Source organism: Tauraco erythrolophus, chromosome 6 (genome assembly GCF_009769465.1).
Source record: "Tauraco erythrolophus isolate bTauEry1 chromosome 6, bTauEry1.pri, whole genome shotgun sequence".
Lineage (NCBI taxonomy): Eukaryota > Metazoa > Chordata > Aves > Musophagiformes > Musophagidae > Tauraco > Tauraco erythrolophus.
Window position 1 is genome coordinate 50,263,811 of NC_141470.1, and position 24,355 is coordinate 50,288,165.

General features: G+C 42.6%; 1 protein-coding gene across 1 annotated transcript in view; it reads right to left on the minus strand.

Moving 5' to 3' along the window:
• Positions 1–17,404, minus strand: part of STON2 (stonin 2) — a 63,258-nt gene extending 45,854 nt beyond the window's left edge. Inside the window, exons 1-3 of the mRNA XM_086612640.1 lie at positions 17,317–17,404; positions 16,603–16,860; positions 10,196–10,393 (exon numbers count right to left, since the gene is read on the minus strand). Coding sequence (XP_086468766.1) covers positions 10,196–10,393; positions 16,603–16,860; positions 17,317–17,404 — 544 coding nt within the window. The remainder of the gene's footprint in view (positions 1–10,195; positions 10,394–16,602; positions 16,861–17,316) is intronic.
• Positions 17,405–24,355: the final 6,951 nt, after the last annotated feature.

Consider the following 24,355-nt stretch of genomic DNA (forward strand, 5'->3'; position numbering starts at 1 on the left):
GGCTGCTCTCGATCCAATCACTACCCAGTCTGTATTTATGCCTGGGATTGCCACGACCCAGATATAGGACCTTGCATTTGGCGTGGTTGAACTTCATGAGGTTGGTACGGGCCCACCTCTCCAGCCTGTCAAGGTCCCTCTGGATGGCATCCCTCCCTTCCAGCGTGTCGACGGCACCACACAGCTTGGTGTCATCGGCGAACTTGCTGAGGGTGCACTCCATGCCACTGTCCACGTCACCAACAAAGATGTTGAAGAGGGCCGGGCCCAACACGGACCCCTGAGGGACGCCACTCGTGACCGGTCTCCACTTGGACATCGAGCCGTTGACCACTACTCTCTGAGTGCGGCCATTGAGCCAATTCCTTATCCACCGAGTGGTCCATCCATCAAACCCATGACTCTCTAATTTAGAGAGAAGAATGTCGTGCGGGACAGTGTCAAAAGCTTTGCACAAGTCCAGGTAGATGACATCCATTGGTCGACCCTTGTCCACCGATGCTGTCACCCCATCGTAAAAGGCCACCAAGTTGGTCAGGCACGATCTGCCTTTGGTGAAGCCATGTTGGCTGTCACCCACCACCTCCTTGCTCTCCATGTGCCTTAGCATGGTTCCCAGGAGAATCTGCTCCATGACCTTGCCAGGCACAGAGGTGAGGCTGACCGGCCTGTAGTTGCCCGGGTCCTCCTTGTTCCCCTTTTTAAAAATGGGGGTTATGTTCCCTCTCTTCCAGTCATCGGGGACCTCGCCAGACCGCCACGACTTCTCGAATACAATAGCCAGTGGCTTGGCAACTTCATCCACCAGTTCCTTCAGGACCCGCGGATGGATCTCATCAGGTCCCATGGACTTGTGCACCTTCAAGTTCCTCAGATGTTCTCGAACCTGCTCTTCAAGTACAGTGGGCGGTGGTTCATCCTCACAGTCCCTGCTAGTTCTTTCCACAGCTTGGGTGGTAAGACAAGAGGCTTTACCATTGAAGACTGAGGCAAAAAATTCATTGAGTACCTCAGCCTTCTCTATGTCCCGGGTAACCAGAGCACCAGTATCCTTCCGGAGGGGGCCTACATTCTCTTTGGACTTCCTTTTGTCCCCTACATACCTATAGAAGCATTTCTTGTTGCTTTTTATATCCCTTGCCAAATTCAATTCCTTCAGGGCTTTAGCCTTCCTCAAGGTGTTCTTTGAGAAGGTGACTCTATAGCTGATCCCCTAAAGGCATTTATCAGCACTTCTCCAATTCCTGTGCTGTGTAGTCCAGTGATCTCCTGAGTCTTCCTTAGGTTTCAGATGATATCACAGTAAGGGAGAAACAGGCAAATCCATGGATTTGGTCATAATGAAATTTCTCATTCTCACCTGCTGTCTGCTCCTTCCAGCCTCTTCATCGGCTGTTTCACAATGCCACTTCTCTTCAGCCCCTTCATATTCAGACAGGAAATTTCACACAGAACTAGGATCTCCAATTAAGGGCACATGATATGATTTACAGCTCCTGTTAATTAGTACTACTGCTGAGATCTTGCTTACTTCTCTGCCACGTAGAATTAACGGTGGGAAATGCAAGTTCTCAGTTGAGTAATTTCTCTACACAGTGAACCCTGCTGCTGTCTGAGAGCTGCAGAATTGGGTCCCCTGGGGTGCAGCCAGCTCTGCAGGGGACCAGCTACGTTACTGTGCAGCACGAAGCTGGGCAGTGCTGCACCACTGCTATACCCCCATAGTGCCGTTTTTGCCTCCTGTCAGTGGTACAGTACCGTGCTGCCAGAAACTGAATGGAAAAGGCAAGATAATGCCACTGACGCCTGTCACTGATGTTTTCCACTTCCAAAGAGCCAGATGTGGGGAGATGCCTTGATGCTTTTCCCTCCCAGAGGCTTTAAGTTCAGAAGCTATTTAGCATCCTGCAGAATTGCTCCAAACAAGCCTAGTCTTTCCTCTTTCAACACAGCAATCACATATAGCCACTGCACTTAAGTCTTCCATCCCCAATTAAGCTTCAAATTGAAATGTCCTGCCCAGCTGCAAAATCTACTGAACTCCTCTGGCTTATCACGTAGGCATGTGGCTTTCTGCACCGCATTAGAGAGCAACTGGAGCCAACATAAACACCGTGGCTGAGGAATCACAGCCTTACGTACACAAATAGAGGGCTTCGTACCACCTAGTCTGCCTCACTGGCATGAGATAAACTACAAAGCATCAACCCACATTCATTCTCTTGGGGATATTGCCTACATAAAAGGAGATCAGCAGGTCAGTCCCATGACTGGGGCTGGAATTCTGTCCACTTTCCTTTCAGCTGATCTCACAATATAAAACCACCAGGTGTGGAAAGAGTGAAATTTACCAAAAGCACCACATAGGCTCAGCACTTAACTCTTGAATAACAAAGTATAACCCTGCTACAAATCCACGGTTACTGTAGCCTACACCAGAGCAGCCATGAGGTGAAAACTCAGCACCTGATCTAAGAAATGCTCCTTTAGCTGTTTGCAGCACAAGGCCAATGGCATAGATGAGATCAGAACTGATTCTATGCCAGCATGCAGGCAAGAAAATATTCCATTAAACAGCAAAATTACTATATATTTTTATATATTATTTTAAATAAAAGTGTTTTAAATTAAAAGACTTCTAAGCAATAATGAAAATCAGCCCCAGTTCTTTCATGTTGCCACTTTCTTCTCTCACGCTTTGCCTCTTCCCTGTCTTAGACCTGGTGTTCTGAGAATGTAGAGGAGCAAGGGAGGCCTAATTAATTCACAGGAGTAAGCAGCGTGAGACTCAGCCTGGTAGGAATTAGTAGGAGCAGACCTTTTTGAACTTCCTTCTTTCTTGCTATGAGAGTAATGTTACATCATCTCCTGCATCCTGAAATTCTTCATTGTTCCTGAAGAAACAGCAAAAGTCTGATAGTCTTGCAGCAGCTTCAACCACTCTTCTTTGGGAGACAGGGTAATAGAGAAGATAATTAAGCAGTGTTATTTTCTAGGGCATAGATGAGGCAGACATTGAACCTTCTGAGGTTAGGAGACTATGTTTAGCCCCAGCTGAGGACACAAGAGCTAGCACAGCTGAGCTCAGTAACATCTCAATTCTGCTTTTAGTATTACAATAGGACAGTCTTTTTTAAAATTGACACTTTGAAGGGTTGGAGACGGCTGAACAGGGGCAAACTTTCCTGCAGTTGATGTTAATCAGAAAAATATTAGGGAGATATTTGCTCAGGATATGCTATATCTCAAACTGAAGTTATGGGTTTGGTGCAGAAATGACTGGGTGAGGTTCTTTGGCCTGAGACATGACAGAGGCCAGATTAGATGATGCTAATGATATCATAGTCCTCCCTTCTGACCTTAAAGTCTATGAATCAGATGATTGCAGACCAAGCTTATTTTGTAATTCTCTCTATTGAATAGATAGAACTAAACTTTTGCTTATTGTTATTACCTGTTCTTTCCTCATTCCAACATTTCCCCCTTCCTCCTGATAAATTTTCTATGCCTTTCCTTCCTGCCACAAGGAGGGAGTGAGACAGTGACTCTGGTCCACTCCTTGTACCTGCAATCTTCAGCTGCTTCAGAGAGCAAGACTGTCAGACCATATGGCAAAGACCGTTTCTACTTCACCTAGGTCCAGCCTGCGCAACTGAGCTGCAGGCTTCCCCACTGCAAAACAGGGTTGAAGATTCAACAGTGCCGCAGAGGTCACTGGGATACTGTAGGTTCCTTAAAGTGGCCATGAAGTGTTGAAAAGGAGCTGATTTCCAGTACACAGGTCCTATTTGGGATCAAAACATTTCTACTGCTATGAATTATCTAGACCTAGCTTCCCAGTTCTGCTCTACCAATGCAGTACTCTTAAAGAAGTTAGAAACGCCTTGAGAAAAAACATAGGACGACAACTAGGATATAAAACTCCTGAATTGCTAGCTGGTGGCAGGTACAGGACATGAGGAAGAAAAAAATCCCTGCCTCTAGTGCTGAATTCAGCCCTTACAGGTTGGAGTTGTGCAAGAACACATTTTAGGTGCTATTTGCTCGTGGTATTGGGGCTGTTGGGGAGAGTTGGGGCTGTTCAGCCTGGAGAAGAGAAGGCTCCGGAGTGATCTTATAGCAGCTTTCCAGTACCTAAAGGGGGCCTACAGGAAAGCTGGAGAGGGACTTTTTACAAGGGCGTGTAGTGATAGGACAAGGGGCAATGGCTTTAAACTGAAAGAGGGGTGATTTAGATTAGATATAAGGAAGAAATTTTTTACATTGAGGGTGGTGAGGCAGTGGAACAGGTTGCCCAGAGAAGTTGTGGATGCCCCATCCCTGGAAGTGTTCAAGGCCGGGTTGGATGAGGCTTTGGGCAACCTGGTGTAGTGGAGGATTTCTCTGCCCATGGCAGGGGAGTTGGAACTAGATGATCTTTAAGGTTCCTTCCAACTCTAACCATTCTATGATTCTATGATTCTATTCTCAAGTCCTCTCCTCCTTGAAGCAAGGGTTTGATGTTCCTCTCTGCAGTCTCTCCAGCTGGCTTTGTCAGGCTCCCACATACAAATTTTTTCATGTGTCTGGGACTGGGACACCAGAACAAGTTGGTTAATAGTTGCACAGCATAACTGAAGTGCAGTTCTGGGTGGAAGGTGGTAACTATCAGTATAAGCTATTTTCCCCCCTTGCTCTGGTAATTAATATGGAATATCTTCAGAGGTTGTAGCCTGTTTCTGGCATTCAGTAAAAACACATTACACAGCTGTATAATATGTTCAAAGTCACTTGTTTGAAAGCTACAGAACACCATTCTTGTAATCATTGTATCAGGACTCAGCATCTACCTGGCTACAATAACAGAAAAAATATCTGTAAGAGTACTACTGCAAAAAAGCATTGGGAAAGGGTTTGAAAAGTTAGTACTTGCCCTCCATTACCTTCAAGAAATAGCTGGAGCTGAGCTTGCCAGAATTGTCATCTCCAAGTTTTAAAACAGAAGCAGCAGAACCCCCTTAAACCATGCAATTTACTTTGAAAAAAACAACATCATCAGAATTAATTCCTTATGCTATTTATTAACTTTTTGGATTTTGAGCAGTTAGGGGTCACATATGCAACCTTCTATCTCCAAACATGCAGATGTTCTCAGAAAATAATAAAATAGCAATTTCCTCAGTATCCCAATAGTCCCAGAGCTTCAGGAGAATGCCAGACAGAACAACTGGTCAGCAAATTGAACTGTCAACAATCAAACATGGTGTAGCTGCAGCTCCAAGATACAAGTTACAACAGAAACAACAAAAGAACTAGCAACAACACACTGTAAAGAGCTATCAGGGAATTTTTGACTATAAGGCTAATCAGGTTTTTATATATATACACACACACACAGAGCATTATTATATATATGTTTGCAGATGACACCAAGTTGTGTGGTGTTGTGGACACGCTGGAGGGAAGGGATGCCATCCAGAGTGACCTTGACAGGCTGGAGAGGTGGGCTTGTGAGAACCTCATGAAGTTCAACAAGGCCAAGTGCAAGGTCCTGCACATGGGTCGGGGCAATCCCAAGCACAAGTACAGGCTGGGTGGGGAATGGATTGAGGGCAGCCCTGAGGAAAAGGATTTGGGAGTGCTGGTGGATGAGAAGCTCAACATGAGCCGGCAATGTGCGCTGGCAGCCCAGAAAGCAAATCGTATCCTGGGCTGTATCAAAAGAAGTGTGGCCAGCAGGTTGAGGGAAGTGATTCTGCCCCTCTACTCTGCTCTTGTGAGACCCCGCCTGGAATACTGTGTTCAGCTCTAGAGTCTCCAACACAAGAAGGACATGGAGCTACTGGAGCGAGTCCAGAGGAGGGTCACGAAGATGATCCGAGGGCTGGAGCACCTCTGCTATGAAGACAGGCTGAGAGAGTTGAGGCTGTTCAGCCTGGAGAAGAGAAGGCTCCGGGGTGATCTTATAGCAGCTTTCCAGTACCTAAAGGGGGCCTACAGGAAAGCTGGAGAGGGACTTTTTACAAGGGCGTGTAGAGATAAGACAAGGGGCAATGGATTTAAATTGAAGGAGGGGAGATTTAGATTAGATATAAGGAAGAAATTTTTTTCATTGAGGGTGGTGAGGCAGTGGAACAGGTTGCCCAGAGAAGTGGTGGATGCCCCATCCCTGGAAGTGTTCAAGGCCAGGTTGGATGAGGCTTTGGGCAACCTGGTGTAGTGGAGGGTTTCCCTGCCCATGGCAGGGGGGTTGGAACTAGATGATCTTTGGGGTCCCTTCCAACCCTAATCATTCTATGATTTTATATAAAGGATTTTATTATCTATTCTATTAATTTTTAGTAGAATATATAGTTTATGACCTATGAAAATATATATCTTAATATTTTATTATGTATGTATTGATAAATTATTTTTATTTAGTATACAACTCAATTTTTAATTTTAATTTATATAAATGAAATTATTTTAGAGATGAATGGCAAAATGCAGAAATCCAAATCAAGCTGTGAGGTATTTGTGCAGCACCTCAGAAAAGCTCCCAGTGCTTCCAGATCTATAATCACAGCTACAAGAAGGCCTCTCCCTTGCTCCTCTGACATGTAGATATTTGGCCTTTTTTGAAAGCTGAGACAGGCATCTGCTTCAGAATGAATAAATACTTGTATTGTATCAGTAACAGAGATGTTCTGTGTTACTTATCTTGAAGAGTACAGCACAAATACCAAAAGTTCCCGCTTTTTTCCCTGCTCATTGATCCAAGCTGAGCAACACGGCGACACATGGTAGGAAGCTCTGACCCAACGGGCCGCTTCACCAGCACCACATACAGCTCCACATGCACTGTGAAACCCCAGCTGTCGAAAAGCGCTTGCTACAACCACATAAACACACCCACGTTAAATGGGCAGTCTGCTATCACTTGACCTAAATTTATGGGCTAGCTGCTGCAGACTAAAATAGCCCCCCATGCTGACAAAGCTGAGGATAACATAAAAGGCGTCTTGGTGCCAGACTTCGAACTAGCACAGGCAACAAAGTGCAGCATCTTCTAGCTGCACTTTGACTGTCTTTTTAAGCTCTGCTCGTGCAATATTTACCTTTACCACCGCGAACTCCGCTGCCTTTACAGGATGTCACTGAGCTTATCCTGGCTCCATCAGTCAGGAGGCTTTCTGCAGTCCCCCTGTAGCGAGGGTAAACTCTCAAGTTGGGGTCATTCAGGTCTCTGCCATCCTTCTCAGATATCTTCCTAGGTCATTATCTTACATAAACATACACGCTAGATAAAGCTCAAGCCCATGGAATTGTTTTACACTCAAATCTACTGTGAGAATCAAATCGGTTGTGAGAAAATTGATTCCTGGCCAATTTCACCTGCTTGGAGCCTGCTAGCCCTGGACACCAAAACGTGCATTCTCACTGCTGGGACTTGGCTCTGTGTACGCCTGCAGTCAGATCTACCTCAAGCTTTTATCTGTGCCCACACAAAACTCTGTGCCCTGAACTGTGACAGGGAGTTGATGCTTAAGCATTTTGTGTGCAGGATAAATGCCAGACAAGTGGCAAAATTACAGAACAGAGTATCCTGGATTCTCTTCTGTGCTGTTCAGGCAATAAAAATTCACCATAGCTAAAATAGTTACTTTACTCAGCGTTGGACCACTGAGTAGAATTTTTCATGCTTTTCTCACCAATAGGTTTTTCTTGCTTGAAACAACATTAAACCAGAGCTACTCTTACAGACCCGATTCTTTACCATCACTAAGAAGATCAAAAATTGATTTCTTGTTTTTATTGGTTTTTTTAGCAGTGGGCTAATTTTAGCAGAATCTGAATTTTTTTCCCCTCCATCAAGCTTGACCTTGAAGTCAACATACTGGCTAACAGCCCATGTGACTTCACCACCACACAAAGCATGAAGATTCGCCTCTTTGCTTTCACGGAAAAAATAAATGTTATTTCATTGCCTGGATGGGGCTTTCAAACTCCACACTACAGATTGAGGCAGACAGTCTTTTGAGAAGAGAAATGCAAATCAAATGCTTGAATCAAGTGAGGTTTAAATAACAATTTCTGGAGTGGGACAGAGGACAGAAGAAAGCAATCATGCATTTTTGTCCACTTATGCACTGTGAGGATGGGATGAAGGCAGAGTGAAAAACAGAAGATCAGCCAGAACTATACAACAGTTGCACAGCCACCAGATCCTCAGCTCCCTCACCTCCACAAACCTTGCCTGATGCCAGCAGGCACCTCAGGGGGTGGGCTGTGAGCCATACCATGAACAGGAACAAACAGATAAGCTTTCTTCATGCTGCCCTTTTGCAAACTCCATACCTAGTGGTAGGAAGACTCAATGTATTTCTTACCTCAAGTTCCAGTACCACTGAGGCAGTGTATCTTGTGTTTTAGCTAATGACACAGCCTTCCCTCTATAACCTACTATTTTACTTTTAAAAATTTGTGGGTGATTGGAATGGTTTTTTTTGTACCTGTTCTGCTAATAAATACGTCAGTTTGTGATTGACTGCAAAAGAGAGTAAGAAGGTTGCATACAAAGCTTTTACTGAAGTATCAACTTCTCTTTTGGCCATATATAGCAAATAATTCCATACATATGCAAGTGACATACAGCAGTGCTTTGCATCATATACAGAAATGAAAGGCAAAAGTTACCTATGAAGTGGGCGTCTCTCATTTCCCTTGCTCAGGTGGAAACAGTCCCGGTGATCACAGCCACCCTTTGGGAACCCGTACCAAATCAACAAAATAGCAACATCCAGCACATACTCTAGATGAAAACTCTTACACTTCACCCTAATAGACATGAGCTCATCAGAACAGCACTGATGCCCACGATGGCACACAATGCCAGCTTGCCTATTCTACCTTTCTACCAGTGGTTTCCAAACTTGGAGGTACAGACAAGCAGAGGTATTCTAAAATAAAAACAGTCAGATGGACTTGTGGTAACTGTATTATTTGAAGAAGGAAAGGTCTCTACTTATCCAAAGTAAATACTACTTCTCCACAAATCCTTTGTCATAAGCACCCAGCCAGTACCTACCATGCTGCTGTTTATGAACCTGCCTTGATGTCCAACCCAGTTTCACTGAACCATCAAATACTAGTCTTTTCAGGTGATGTATGTATATGTTTCTTATGGAAGGGCCACATGACCTCAGTGGGGCCCAGGAAGTTCATTCTCCCAAAACAAATCTTATTTCACACGTATCGTTACATTCACCACCTGAGAGAAAACACATGAAATACTTCACATGTCCGAGCTATCATGACACCAGTGAATCAATTTTCATAACCAAACTGGGTAGCTACTGACCTTCCTCAGCTTGGGGTGAACAGCGTCCACAATACTGCAGATGCTTCCTCCCAGAGCTGTGTATTTTTTCCCTTTTTGTGTCCTGACCTGCCACCTGTCTTTATGCTCTGTGAAAGTCTGCTTTGTCATTCCGGAGTTCTCATCATCCCAACTCTGCTTAACACAAGGGGCACCACTCTGCGTTATTTCTCCTGCTTCAGAGATTGGATCTAGAGTGCAACTGAGGAGCAATGAGCTACAATGCCATACAGCACATTTTTCCACAGTCAGGACACCATCTGAATAGATCCCCACAAGGTCAGATGAAGGAGCCTTAAATGATCAAAATCTGCTACTGAACCACCCTCTGATATCTCCTACATTCTCTCTGCATTAACTCTACAGTCATTAACTTTACAGTAACAGTGCAAAACATGCATCCAGCAGCCTGGATCTGTGTCTTGGCACTTACTGAAATAGAGACACGCACAGCTGGACCTGCCTCAGCTGAATACACTGTCGAGTTAAGAAAATTTCTGCGTGGAAGTTCAGGAAGGGCACCCAGCTTCTCCCACAATATACTGAGAACTAGCTCCTAGATCAGCTTAAGCTGCTGTGGTATGTGAAAACCAGAAATGCTCCAACATTTCACTCAGACAAGTCCATCAACAGGTCTATAGTTGCATTTGGTTCTTACTTTGGGTGCTTGTACATACCAGGGGCGTGTCAAATCCAGGTGTGATTTTTTGGGAATTGGACTAGAACAAATTAGTTACTCTGCCTAATCCTTGAGTTTGTTCTGCTTTGGGTCCAATCCCTGTAGCTCACTTCTGAGCAGTGAGTCTGAGTAGCATCAAAACGATCGAGACGGAAGCTTGAAGGCTTCCCTCTTACCAGCTGAGTCTGCTGCAGACGTTCCACCACTGGTCAAGTCCTCAGTATTAATTGACTGCAGATCTGTGTAGGAGGGAGCAATGCTTGGGCTGCTAGTGTCCTCTGAGTTGGTTGTCCAGCTGCTCTCCGAGGCATGGGCTCGCCTCTCAGAAGAGTTGGAGGAGGGGGAAGTCCAGCTGGGTGCTTTTGATGGAGACACTGGACGCAAAAAACAAACAGGTATCTGTTAGAAACTTACAGGGCAATCTTCCAGGAGATCATGACTATTCTAAAGACATGCTATATCAGCATAATGAGACTCTTTTTAGATAAATTCCAACATCCACAGCAACACAGTTATTTTATAATAAACACACAGCAACTTAACTAGTGCCTGGCACTGTTACCCTCCAGCACTACTCATCTGTCTGCCTTAGATCCCACACTTCTGGCAGCTGTACGTTTTCCTGTTCTTCACGTATTGCAGAAGCTGTGACTTTTCAGAACAGGAAGATTTCATGTTTCTGCCACTGCTGACAAGATCTGAATATCTTGTGTTGTACAACACAGTGGAGTTTTTATAGTACCACAGAATTCTATAAAGTGGTTTTATTATATTTAATTAAGCATTCCCTATCTGTGACACTCACTCAAATGTAGTTGTCATCTCAGGAATGCAGGAGGAGGAGCATAAAAATAACTGAAATTGACCTACTGATGTGCACTACAAATGGCTTTTGTTTCTGAATATGCAGGATGGAGTGTCCCAACTGGAATAAACTGCTCTTAATTTATTTAATTTCTGCTTAGTGTAGACCAAAAGCCCTGTTCTACTCATTTGTCAGATCCATCATTCAGAGTTCAGAACAGAATCTTACACATGCACTGCTATGAATTTGTATTGTATACTCTTTGCCCACAGCATCACTCAAATGTTAGGAATAACAGGTGACTCTGGTGAGGAAATTTAAAAAAAAAAACAACAAAAAACACAACAGTAAAAAATATCTTCCTGAACTAAGAAAAGGTGTACTGGTAGAGACTAATTCTAATTTAAAGTCAGCATAATAACTGTTTTCTATTATCTATGTTTATCTTTTGAGCCAACAAAGATTTCAACGCACCCCAAATCTTGCAGTTACAGAACAACTACTGGCACAGAGGTTTGCTTCTCAGCATGTAACGCATAAACAACCCTTATTAGGTTGACCGATAAACGGCAAATTACTGTTAAAGAGGATTTATCTCTCTACTCCATCTAAGTGGTGTGATGAGACACCACCTCATTATGGAAGCCTTGCTGTGTGCATAGAGGGAATATCAAAACAGTGCTCCCTGCCTTGTCAGCTGAGAAGTGCAAATTCATTTTATATAGCTGACCTGTTACCCTCAGGAAAGCAGGCACTAATATATTTAAATGTACACAGCTGTGAGCCTATGTACCGAGCTGCTTCTCAGTAGAGTCATCCCTAAGGATGAGGAGCTGAAAGTCAGGAGATCTATCTCCTTATCGCACACGTTGACCATTGTTATGTCAGAGTGACACGACCAAAACCTCCCCACTTCTGCCTCCAGCAATTCTCCACTGTGTTGTGCTCGATGGCTGTAGAGAAAGGATGACAAGTGTATGACTATAATCTGTCAGTCGCTCTTCTCGGCCCTTTTGTTACACATGGTGTGAAAAGCCACTCTTAAAACTTCACCTGAAATTGCTTTGACAGACAAAGTGCTTTATTTGGACGCAGAGGACAAGTTGGAAAGCTGAGCTCCATATGTTAACCAGTAGCAGCAGTCAAGTTTTTTTAAGCATGTTTTACATCTGGAGCTCTAGAAATTGTGGAATTATTTTATAAAAAAAGATCTTAGATTTGCAGTGTTTCTTTTTTTGTTGAAAGTCAGTCACAGCAATATGAAAAACATAAGCTATTTTAGAAACACATAAGATTTAATAACTCATGTAGTGTCAGCTTGTTTTGTTCTTTCCAAAACCGGTTTTTGTCTAAGAGGGAGACTGACTGGAATAGTGTTGCAGAATACTTCTGTATAAGGGCAAATTAATTTTATTCCAGATAAGTTGTGCCACTTTAGAAAAAACAATTAGTTATATTCTTCCAAAGAAAGAGACTTGTACTTTGGAAAACCATAACCATAGAGAGCTTTTTCTGCAAAAGATGTTCTTTAAAACCTTACTACAGTCAACTTCCACCTATGACTGTTCCAGGTTCCCGAGCACCAACCCTTGGAACTAGCGAAAGTGCATTTTCCCCTGTGCTGAGCCAAACAACTATCTATCAATCTCAAAAAGCAAAAGTAAACGTCTACACATGTTTAGGTCCCTCTTCAGATGCTCCTGCTGCTCACCAGATTACTGCAAGTGCTGAAATCAAATTTTTAAACGAGGTAGGGTTTTTTCCCTAGAAATTTGCAATTTGGTCTCTTAGGTCTATAGATGCAGAGTCACAGCCTTTCAGCTGCAGGAATTTCTCAGAAATCTCTTTATGTTGAAAGACCAGTGCCAGAACTGTCCCTAACATGCAATCCTGTAGCATGCGTAGGATACTGAAAATCAGCTCATTGTTTCCCAAACTGAAAAACATTTCCTTCCACACGCATTTTACTTTTCTTGATGTGTTTGTTCCTAATACAATAGATTGACTTATAATATGCAGATTTACCTGTAAGCATTCATTCCTCTTTGGTGTTTTGAGGACCCCTTCCTTGATCCCTACACTGTATTACAATCAAACTTGTTAGCATAATTTCCTTTCCTACCACATAGAATCTCAGATTTTTCTGATTTTAGGACAGCATCACAGTTGGGTCTAGTTTTCAGCTGCTGATCCTGTGTTGCATGTGCTTCCTATTTTCAGGCAGAACAGCACAAAATGGTTAAATTGAGATTTGCCTTACTGTGGGACAGCCTCTCAAGGGACATGGTAGGAGTCCAAGTTACTCGAGCTATTTAAAACCAGACAAAGCTCTCGGGAAGAAGCAGGGGTGGGGGGTGTATGGATGTGGGGGGGAGTGGTGGAACAGATTATGTAACAGATCTCGCCTTGCACTAATTTTGGTGTTTTGCTGAATACCTCATTGAATTCAAGAGTGTAGCTAACACCGATAGAATATGAGATTGTGAGCTGGAGGCCCATTTTGTAACAAATGCAAATGTTGTGTCACCGGCTGGCTGTGATCATTTACAGATTACGTAATGTTTGTGACAGGAACATTTGGGTGAGCCTAAAAATCTCATTTTTCACTTTTGCAGTATCAGTTTGATGAGTTTGACTGGCCTGATAGTAACTATGAGAAAAATCAAATTTCTTCTTTTCCCAGCAAAAGGAAAATAGGGAAGAGAGCACCACAATGCATCATTTCTATGACTAAATACTTCTGTGACTTCGCCCAAGAGTTACTGCTTCCCAGGGAGAAATCCACATGACTTGGCAGCTGCCAGTTATCTATGCATAAACCTGAAAAGCAGAAATATTTTGAAAGAAAGATTTTGCCTACCATTTACTCTGCCTGAACCTGGTAGAATGAAGGGTTTAAAAGAATGTCCTAAATAAAGACAACTTCTGCTATGAGGCTCACAATGAGTGCTTTTCATTTCTATCCCTCAGGTTTTGACCTTTCTTCTCACCTTCCAAATTCTTTGCTTGTGTTTTCAGCTCTGTTCCTTGCTATCATTCCCCTAATTTCTGCTCCCCCAATGATGTCTTCACTTTTCCCAGGACAAGGGTCCGGCATCAGCCTTTGGTTTTCTTTAAACGTATTTCCTGTAGGATAACTACTACATGGCAGCTGTCTTTAAAGTACTATTTTTTTCAGACTGTGAGCACTTTGGGATGAAGATTTGCTTTTGAAGGAACCTGTGCCAAAATACTGTAGCCCTAAGGTCAGAGTAAGACAGCATCTCTCACTCCCAGGGCCCATCCGCTTCGCTCTCACAGCACTCTGGAAATGCCACTTTGCCAGCCCTTTTCAAAATGTGTTTCCAGGCAGCCTGGCCATCAGTCTGGGTAATTATCTAGTCAGCCGCGCAGCTGCTTCAGTGTGGACAGACAGACAGGAGATTTCCTAACAGTGCTGGAGCCCTGACAGGAATGCGGTCGGGGGTGCTGAGCCTTTGAGCCTTCAGGACATTGCTCTTCACAGCTGCCTGCGCAGGAAACAGATTTCAAACATCTCCATCCTTCTCACACTGATCCCTCTGTCCATACTTGGCCATTATACTCTTTCCCCCCCATCTGGCCATTGCTATTGTTCTTATGAGGGCTGTTTGCTACTGGAAATGAATAATTGCTCTCACTCCAGGCTTTCTACTGAGCGTGTCAGCGTATCACTGTTATAACACAAAGTCTTCAGCTTTGCTGCCGTCTACAGAAAAAAAGACGTGACCTGCAGATTAATTGAGAACAACAAGGCTGAAGTTTATCCTACCTCTTGCTGTCAAACGCCCCTCAGAGCAGAGGGCCAAAGACAAAAAGCTGTCATCTCATCTGCCCACGACCTTCCCTTAAAGGCTGTCAGCTGCACTGGTCTGGCCATTCATAATACAGGGTCCAAAATAGGAGTGGGACTAGCTCATAAATAAGGAGTTTAAAATATCCATATCATTTCCTTAGGGTTCCTATATAGTTAAACAATAACAGTCTCCCACAAAAGGAGTACATGGAGTAGATCCTGATCTGACTGCCAGGGGAACCATCCTCCTCCATAAGTCTCAGATGCTAAAAAATTAGTGTGTAAATACTCGCCAGTGACATGGATCACTTAGGATGAGCTTTTACAGGGGCACAAATGGGTCGCTTCTTCAAAACCACAATGCTTTCAGAACGTCTTCTCTGATCACCTCTTTTGGATATCCTAGACCTCTGCCTTCAGCCTAGTGTCCCTTGTGACTGAAAACACAAACCAAGAGGCAGTGTTTTTATTAAGCACATCCCTTAAGACTGGGCCAAATCTCTTTAAGGATGTGAAATCAAGTAACACACCATGAAATTAGTTTTATGGAAGTCTCTTTCTTATGGCTAGCTTTATTTAAGCTGAGCAAAGAAATTTTTTTTCATTTAATAAGAAAGTGCACTTTAGAGCTTTACAGTCAACAAGGACATCATATCATTAGGAAGAAAATACAGTGTCAGAGCAATCAACAGCTCCGTTTGAAAAAGTATGTGGCTGTATAAGTAAGAGTAAGTATCATCTAACCATGAAATTCGATAATAGATAGAGTACCTCAGTTTTACAGATTAGCAGTTATGGGTGCTCTCCCTTCTCTCCTCATCACCAGAATCAGTAAGTATTTACAACTAATAAGAACAACCAACAAATATAAAGATAAAGTGGTCTTAAGCAGGGCTTAAGAGAAACTTCTTTTTGCTTGAAGATTCACCCACTTCTCCTGCATGAAGGCCTAACCACTGCCTCAAACAGACTAGTCTGTAGCAAACATAAAAAGAGCAGATGGAAAACTGTTGGGTTTTACCCAAAATCCAACCCAAAGTTGCCAATCCAAATTTCTGACAGAAGTATTATTTATGTCACAGGGAGTATTTGATGGACTCAGCAAGCGGAGAAAAGCTGTAACTCTTCAAACTGCTTTCATAACTAGCAGTAACAAAGTAGAATTAAGAGAAAATCTCAATTTAAACATGAAAAAGTAAACTACAGTTTTCTTGAGCAATTACTCCACAGCCTCCTGCAAGGAGGGACAGAAGTCTGTTCACACAGAAAAGCTAGAATCTCATATAGCGATATCAGTTAGCATAAGCTGAGCAGGTAAGCCAGAGGCTTTGCATGCACATTTAAAGTATGTCCAGAAGAACTTTCAACATTTGAAGAAAAGTGCAGGCAGTCCTAGAATTAGAGTCAGCTTTGGTTGTCTTTGTAAATCTCCAGCTGCTAAATCATAGCATCAAAAGACAGCAGAAAGCACTGATGGGCACTGGCACGCTAGTTGCTGCTCTCACTAAGCTTCTCTCAACAACCATATGGGGACTATGAGCAGATAAAGACTATGACCACAGAGGACAGTGATCACCATTTTTCAGTTCCAGATTACAGAAGTAAACACAGCTCAGACTTTTTACATGGCTGTTCATACCCGTACGTAAGAAATGTCACTACTGAAAACACCACTATGCTGTTCCTCTGTGAATGCATTTTGGCAGCTTCCAGGGTCAAGACCTAGGTGGAGTGAATCATAGAAGCCTTTTGTTTTCTTTACAAAAAGAAAATATTGCTAGTTCAACCCAGAATGAAATTATGAGCCCTTTCTGAAACTCTGATAACATTAATTGTGTTAAAGTATAGTACAAACTAGCCAAAGTTCAAACTCTGAGGAATCAAAGAGCAAGGAAAAAATCCTGTAAGCTCTCACTGTATTCTGCTACATTACTGGAATGGACCTTTTAATGCATTTGCCTCACCTGCTTGTGGGTGAGTTGATGGAGCACTGGTCCATGGTGCATCATCTTCAAACTGAACCCAAGCACTGATGGATGACGACAGATCAGCACTGGGACACACATGGTTCTCAAGCACAGCAGAATCCACCTTGAGTTGGTCAGCTGCATCTCCCACCTCTGTGTGGAAGAGGTCTTGAAATTCTCCATCTGCATGGTGGTTGTCTTCTGAGGAGGTGTCTGAAGAAGAAAAACATTTCTCCAGAGGCTCCTCAGTGCTACCTAAAATAGAGACAAAATAGAAAGATCGGTAGGACTCACCATTACTTCATTGGTTTTTATTGAAATATCTAAAATTTGTCATTAAATGTAGGTAGAAAATTTTCCTTCATCTAATGTAGTTTTCAGAATAACACTGGGCATAGTTTTGTACTAGATTATAATAGGTAAGATTTCCTCCATGGTCAGTTGGGATACTGCCTTGAATCTCAAAGGACAGATTGAAACCCTGTAACAGATCTATGCTAAGGAAATCTCACATCAGGAGAGTATTTTAGTATTTTACAGTTTTTGCCCAAATTCTCCTATTACAGAGGGGTATCAGGAGACAACTCAACCTCTGCACATACTGCTTCCACTTAGAAGGCAAGCTCTGTGATGCTAGATATATGACAGCGGTTTGTCTAATTCACACAAAGCAAGCCTCACAAGGTTCAAAGAAAATCAGAGACAGCTTACCTCGTGGGTTAACAGGGAGGAGCAGCTCATCAGTGAAGGACACCCACTCAGACTGGTGGGAGGCAATGACACCAGTCAGAGACGTCATACTCGAAGCAGGCTACTCATCTTCACTTAGCGATTATAAGGAGCAAGCAGAATGGGAGAGAGGTACGGTGAAGATGAGCCAATAGAGGGGAACACCTTTGTGCTTTCTTTTCAAGTGCTGTTAAGATAAGAAAGGAGTAAATTATGTCTTTTAGAAAACTAAATGGGAAAAATGAGTGCCAGCACTTAATAATACTGAACGTTACACCAATTTATGTACCACAGGCACAGCACAGTCAAAGTGCTGTCACCTTTGAGACAGGAATGTCACCTGTGTCTAAAAGAAGGCTACACTTGAGCAACTCTTTGATTAAAGCATCTGAGGGTCTTCAAATATCCTCATGTTAAAACTGTAAATCACCAAAAACTGTTTTATTCCTTACTCAGGGAGCTATGCCTCTCATAACACCAGCAAGAGAGGTGATGAGGGGAGTCTCCCAGGTTTAAGTAAATTTTGTTTATGATGTAACTTAATCCCAATTCCAAGATGTCAACATACCCTTGCTCATCTTGCTACTTAAAATGTCTGATCCCTCTCAAGAGCAAGCAATAAGCTGCATGTCTCATTATCCCTAACATTTATGTAGCTGGTTCTGGGATTGGGATGGGTTGCCCATGGTTCTCATCACAGTCTGGGTAGGAAGAGATGCTCTCTCAGCTAGCTGCACTTTCAACTCCGCTGTTTGACTGGAACGTCACGTTTTAATTTCAAAAACCAACATCTTAAATATTCTCTGGAGTTAAGAGCGATTTTGCTGTAGCCCAGCATATGTTTTCACAGACGCGGCAACTTTAATTAGGATAAACTCCAACAGGATGTACCCCACACAGATCTGGGAATTTGCTAGAGGGAACAGGGCACTGCAAAGGGCTCTAGTTGCTGGCTAGTAACTGGGAAGGTCAGGTCTGGGGAGAGAAATTCTTTTTGATGAGCACTGCCTCAGATTGCAGGCCACTTTAAAAGTCTCAGAGGACTATCACCTCCTCCTGGGGAATCGCATGAATTCTGTCCCCAATTATCTCAAGCATTGAAGCTCTTGTTGCTATGGTATTCAAGCACTTGAAAATACTAAAACTCAGACTTGCCTGTTTTAAAGAGCTTTAAGTAGCATCTCTTGGCCTGCTGTCTCTCACCTAACAGAAGTTTTTCTTGGAGTGAAGCTTCATGTTGGTGTACAAGAACAGATACTTTACTAACACCTCTCTTCACCCTACATTAACAACATTTAAGGCCAAAGAGCAGACTGATAATTAAATGCATTCACTCTTCAAGCATTTTCTGCCGGAAGTAGATCGTTAAACAGTTTAAATATGATTATTCTCTTCAGGGCCACAAAGCTATTAGTCTGCCGAAGGCAGGTCAGCAACTAAGAGCTGCGTGAAAGAGCTGAAATGTTCAGAAGTTTTCAAGTCATAAACCAGCCTGACATCCAGAGACAACTCATAGGTCCATGTTCATTGTCCGAAGATGAACCTTTTCAAGCAGAATTGAACACAAAATGTACAGTTTCCTGCAAACACAAAAAAAGGATTCTGGGAGACAATCCTGATTCTTAAGTGCAACCTGCCAGAAGATGGATCTCCTCGCTGTAGACTTTCCAGAGTTTGTGGCCACTCCACAGCCAGTCACCCCACAGATCTTTTCCTTGTCACACAACCAATTCCCTAATGCTGGAGAAACAGCTGCACTTGAGCCCCAACCCCTTTTCCTCCGCTCCCGTGGCAGGACGTCTGCCTCCATGCAGTGCAGGCAGATACCTTCGCCTGCCTGGCACAGCATCTATTTTGGGTGCTATTAATAGAAACTACAAAGTTAAACATAGAAGCAGGCTAAGAGAAAAAAGAATAATCAAATGTTTAGGGTCACAGGGACACCATAAGAGGGAACAAGAGGATGACCTTGGTCTCTTGCTTTCCTCATGTGACCAATTAAGCTGTTTGTTTTGGGCTTGTTTAAGTATCTGTAACCGAGTCTTCTTTTCCTAAACAACTGAATACTGACCTCTCCTTTCTCCTGGACAAGTCCTGACAGAAGCATGAAATGGCAGGAAATGAAAAAAGAAAACAGTTTATCTTGCCCTTAATGCACAGAGGCTCTACTAGAGTTCTCTTTTCTGTTGCTTTTTTTTTTTTTTTTAAATGTCAAGGGAAAAAAGCCATGAAAGAAGGCAAAAAATGGACTGTTTCAGCTGTGCAGAATGTGGGAGAATTATACCATTATTTTAGGATGGATTTACCTTACTGCCCCATGACAAGCATACTTTTCTAAATCCACTCAGTAGCAGACAGCAAAACATAAAACACTTTAAAATGGATAGTAAGCACTACAAGCCCAGAAAAGCATCAGAGTACCGTGCAGTGCAGCATGAAGCTCATGCTCCAGCTATACAAGTCCCTCACGGCTAGAATTTTCTATAAGAGTTCCCAGTTTGGTAAATAAAGGAAATTGTGTTGACTTATCAGGGTTATCACAACTTTTAGACAGGCAGCCTGAAAGAGAGGAAGATCAGCCTGAGTAGATCATAATGCCTCAGAATAGAGGCACTCTGAGGATGCATGCATTAGGCTGAAAAAAAAAAAAAAAGACAACAGTTTTCACAAGAAAGCATCAATCCCACACCTAAATGTCTGCACAGAATTTTGAATCATGTAGAGCTAACTCCTGTGCAGACTACGTAGAAAAGACACAACTTTATCCTCAAATAATTTTTCACCTCTCTCCACTTTTCAAACACCTCCCTAGGAAAAACCTTAAGCCAGCCCCACTTCGACCCAAGGAGCCTCAGCCAGCACAATACCAATGCCATTGTGCACTCCGATAACACAACAACGCTGCCATGTGCAGAACTACAACAGAGGAACATGTCTCCAGAGGAACCATTTGACACTGGAAAAACCTGAATTCTCTCCATAGCAAAGCCATCAGCACCCACTATGTAAACACTGCAGTGAATACTCTGCAAGCAAATTTTGGATTTTTTCTCACTGTCCTTCAGACTTCTTAAGCATCCATGGCTATAGCTAGAGAAATGGATTTTGAAGCCTATGAGGACACTAAGGCAACAAATAGACCCTCTACACTCCAAGTGAGCTACAGCTGAAGCCAAGGTTTATGCTGTCCGGCCCAAGCAAAAGGAGGCGGAAACACATTTCTCGGAACAAGTTATTCCCAGGCTAGGTCATCATCGCACCTCTCTACATGAATGGGATTTGTATCAGTTTAGATTTTGTCACTTCTGGATTTGTGTTATTATGTGCATTAAGCTTTTGATGCTGAACTGGTTTAAAAAAAAAGTGAATTAATTTATTGGATTTTCGGTAAAAAAAATTGCGAATCAAAAGTCTGTTAGTTACCATTACACAGTAAATACAAGGTAAAACAGACATTGTACACACTGACCACAATGATCCTTACCACCAATTCCAGTGCAGTGATTTGACCATGAGGCAACAAAACCTTAAGAAATTTCTGCTTCAGGTGTCTGTTTTTCACATTAGTTTTACAGTGGGACAGGCAAATATGAGTGACAAATGGGTGACAGTTATTTCTCATTCTCCATTCTCCAAATGCTTTGATCAACCACATTACATAATCCCATTTTAAAACTGAGGAAGGTTCATTCTAAAATGATAGCACTGCTTTGATAACCAGAAACCTTCTCTCATTTCAAATCTATGTAAATTCACAGTTCACAGCCATTTCTTCTTGTGACATGCTTACCTATCTGTCCCTTTGTACATCTCCACTCTGGCAACAGATGAAAAGAAATATCATCCTCCTTCTCCCTTTATTTTGCTAAGCCAAAACCGTGTACTTCAGCAAGTGACATCATTATCTCGGGCCAAAAGTCTCACACCCAGCACCTTGTACAACGAGCCCTCACTTTAGGTGAGACTTTTACACATTATGTGAGTACAAACACCACCAGCAGTAATGCTTCATAGCACTATCCAGACACTTTGGAAGTATCTGTAATGGAATGGTGTTTTTGTAAACATACCATTCGAAGTATTTAATTAGTCATGTGTTTGGACAGCAAACTCGAACATTGTTTTTCAGCACATTTCAACTCTGCTCAAAAGAAAAAGCTTAGCAGCGTTAATCATGCTAAGCACTAAGGGTCATTTCTCCAATTGCTTCAAGTTACATCCGCATGATGCATGCTGCAGCAGGCTTTATCACCACTACTCAGAGTTACTAGATTACAGTTCGATGGAAAAACAGAATGAGGAAAAAAAATAGAATAAAAATTGAGAGGATTAAATTCAGATTTGTTTTGCAAATGTAGTATAAACAACAGGTTTGTGCCGCATTTACAGACTCTCTAAGTATATTGCCTTACATGGCAGCACTACTGAAAAAATCCCATAATCTGTACGGTGATACTGTTTTTTCTTGCTTATATGTTCCCTTATGATCCCAGGGACCTAAACATGAATTGGTTTCTGTACTTTGCATTTGGTTATTGTAGGAGACCATGGAAGGGAAAACAACTAGACAAGCTGTTAAGTCCCACATAGCAGAAAAATAAACTAAGCCAAAGGGACAGTAAAAAAGGAAAGACACTGAACACAGTTTTTGTTGTAATAATCAAGTTTCACTAACACCAGGAAAGTCTCAAGGAAAAATATGTAATTTTAGCTTGACCACATGTTTGACAAAACAATTCTAGTAGCTTGAACTTAGAAACGATTGCTGCCATGGGCAAGCTTCCAAGTGAGAGAAAGCTCATGGCTCTTCCTCTCAACTTGGCCTGAAACAAGCACTGACCATCAGCACATCATGACCAGAATAATAAACAAACTCCAAACTGAAAATCTGTTCTCAAGCATCAAAAGAAAGTCCCAAGTACTTCAGGGTGCCACAGCAACAACAAAACCCAGTGACAGGATTTCCAACGACAGGAAAAAAAGCCGAAACTTGAGAAACTTGATGAAATAAAAGAACTGGATTTGGATTTTATTATTATTACTGAAAAAATCATTGCACCAGACTCTGCCTAAATGGCTGCTGTAAGATTACCTTATGAATGACCTAGATGATGACAGGAATAAAGTCATATTTGGTTATTGAATATTGCGTTCTTAATATTCACAATCCTATTTTCTCTGTGTATACAGCTCCCCCAGTTTATAAATTGCTCCGAGAAAATCTCTGGTAACACTAGGTTCTAGAACTCACACCAGTTTTACTTGCTCTGATTCACATGTGCTATTACATTAACTTCCTTGACTTCAGCTGGAGCTCAACAAGCTCAGTCACTACCTGGCGCATGTAACACTCACTTATATGAAAGCTCTTACTACGTAAGGAAGAATTAGAGCTCTAAGGGAGCCAAACGGACACCACTTGTGAAACTCCTGCAGGCTCTCTGGAAGCAAGGATGGCTTTGCCCAGTACAGATGACACCTAAGAGAATGGTAACAAGAGCTTGAGAGTGGTCTGTCCTCAGAGCCTGGTCAAATGCACTTTGTGTCATTGCAAGGTGGGTCATTACTACCGTCCCCTGGTAATTTTAGACAGAGATGGAGTGAGGCAGAGTGTGGTACTGAAGATGACTAGAGCCATCTGGCACACTGGATGACAGAAAAGCAGTGGGGGTCTCCCTGAGCAGAGGACTCAGTGCAGCAACACTAATTAATGGCCATACCCAATTATTCCCAATATAGATATTAAGTGATCTGCCTAAATCCACGCTGCAAGTCAGTGGCATAAGCAGTGTTAAAGCTGAGGTGACCTGGAACGCCCTTATTTTCCCTAGGCCACCATAACTCAACGACCACTCATAAAACCATGTGCCACAGACATACACTTCAGCTTTACTGGAAGCTCATATTTCCTGACAGTAAGAGGAGAGAGCCTGCAGGAGACGTGGTGTAAGAAAGTCATAAGTATCTCCCTTGGGAATATTTGCGTCAAGGCTAATATCCAAAAGGTCAACAGCTGCTGTTTTCTCTATACCACAATTTATCTGCTACAGAAGCTCTGCTGTTTTCCGGAGAAAGAAAGAGAAGATACCTAAGATGGTCTCCTGCAGGCAATACCAGGATATTTAGGCAGTTCAGAAGGCAGTGAACTCTATCCTTCTGCCAAAGCCATGCCTTAGAAATACTTAATGCATTCTGGATGTTTGTCTACGTTTAGCCTGTATCTGGGGCTCAACACTAGCCAGCTGTTCTATTACCCAATGACCTCTCCCCACTCCAGGAGGGGAAGCAGGAAAAGGAAGGGAAACCCATAGGCTGAAATAAGAACTATTTAATCATTCAAATAAAGTAAAATGAAAAATAATAAAGATAACAATAATAATATATACAGAAAAGAGATGTACGGTGCAAGTCCTCACCACTCCTTGACCGATGTTCAGCCCATTCCTCGCTAGTGATCCCAGAGCAGAAAAACCCAAAATGGCAATCCCGGAAGAGAGAACGAGAGTAGGCTTCTAGAGTAGAACAACGGGGAGACCCTCCAGGGGTGGGAATCACTGAGGAAAAGAGAGAGATCGTCTCCAACAAACTTTTCGATTTATAGTGAGCATGACATTACGTGGTATTGAACACTCATTTGCCAATTTAGGTGTCAATCGTCCTGGCCACACTCCCCCCAGGTTCTTGGATGTCTGGGTCCTTAACAAAACCAAGCTGAAAAAGTCCTTGATCACTATGGATACCTGCATACCACAGCTGGCTACACACTAAACCAAAGTGTCTTATCAAGTTTGTTCTCACCGAATTGAGTGCTGCAGTCTTCTTAAAAACGCAGCTTACTTTAAAAATGTAGCTTTTTTGAACAGAAAACTGATTCTATGATTCTATCCCAGCGAAATCAGGACAATGCCTCATAAATGAGAGCCAGTCAGACAAGATACTGTTTAGAGGGATTCAAAACCTGATACTGGAGGAAAACTGTACAACCTCTTCCTTTATTCCTTGTATTCCCAAGACCTTGAGA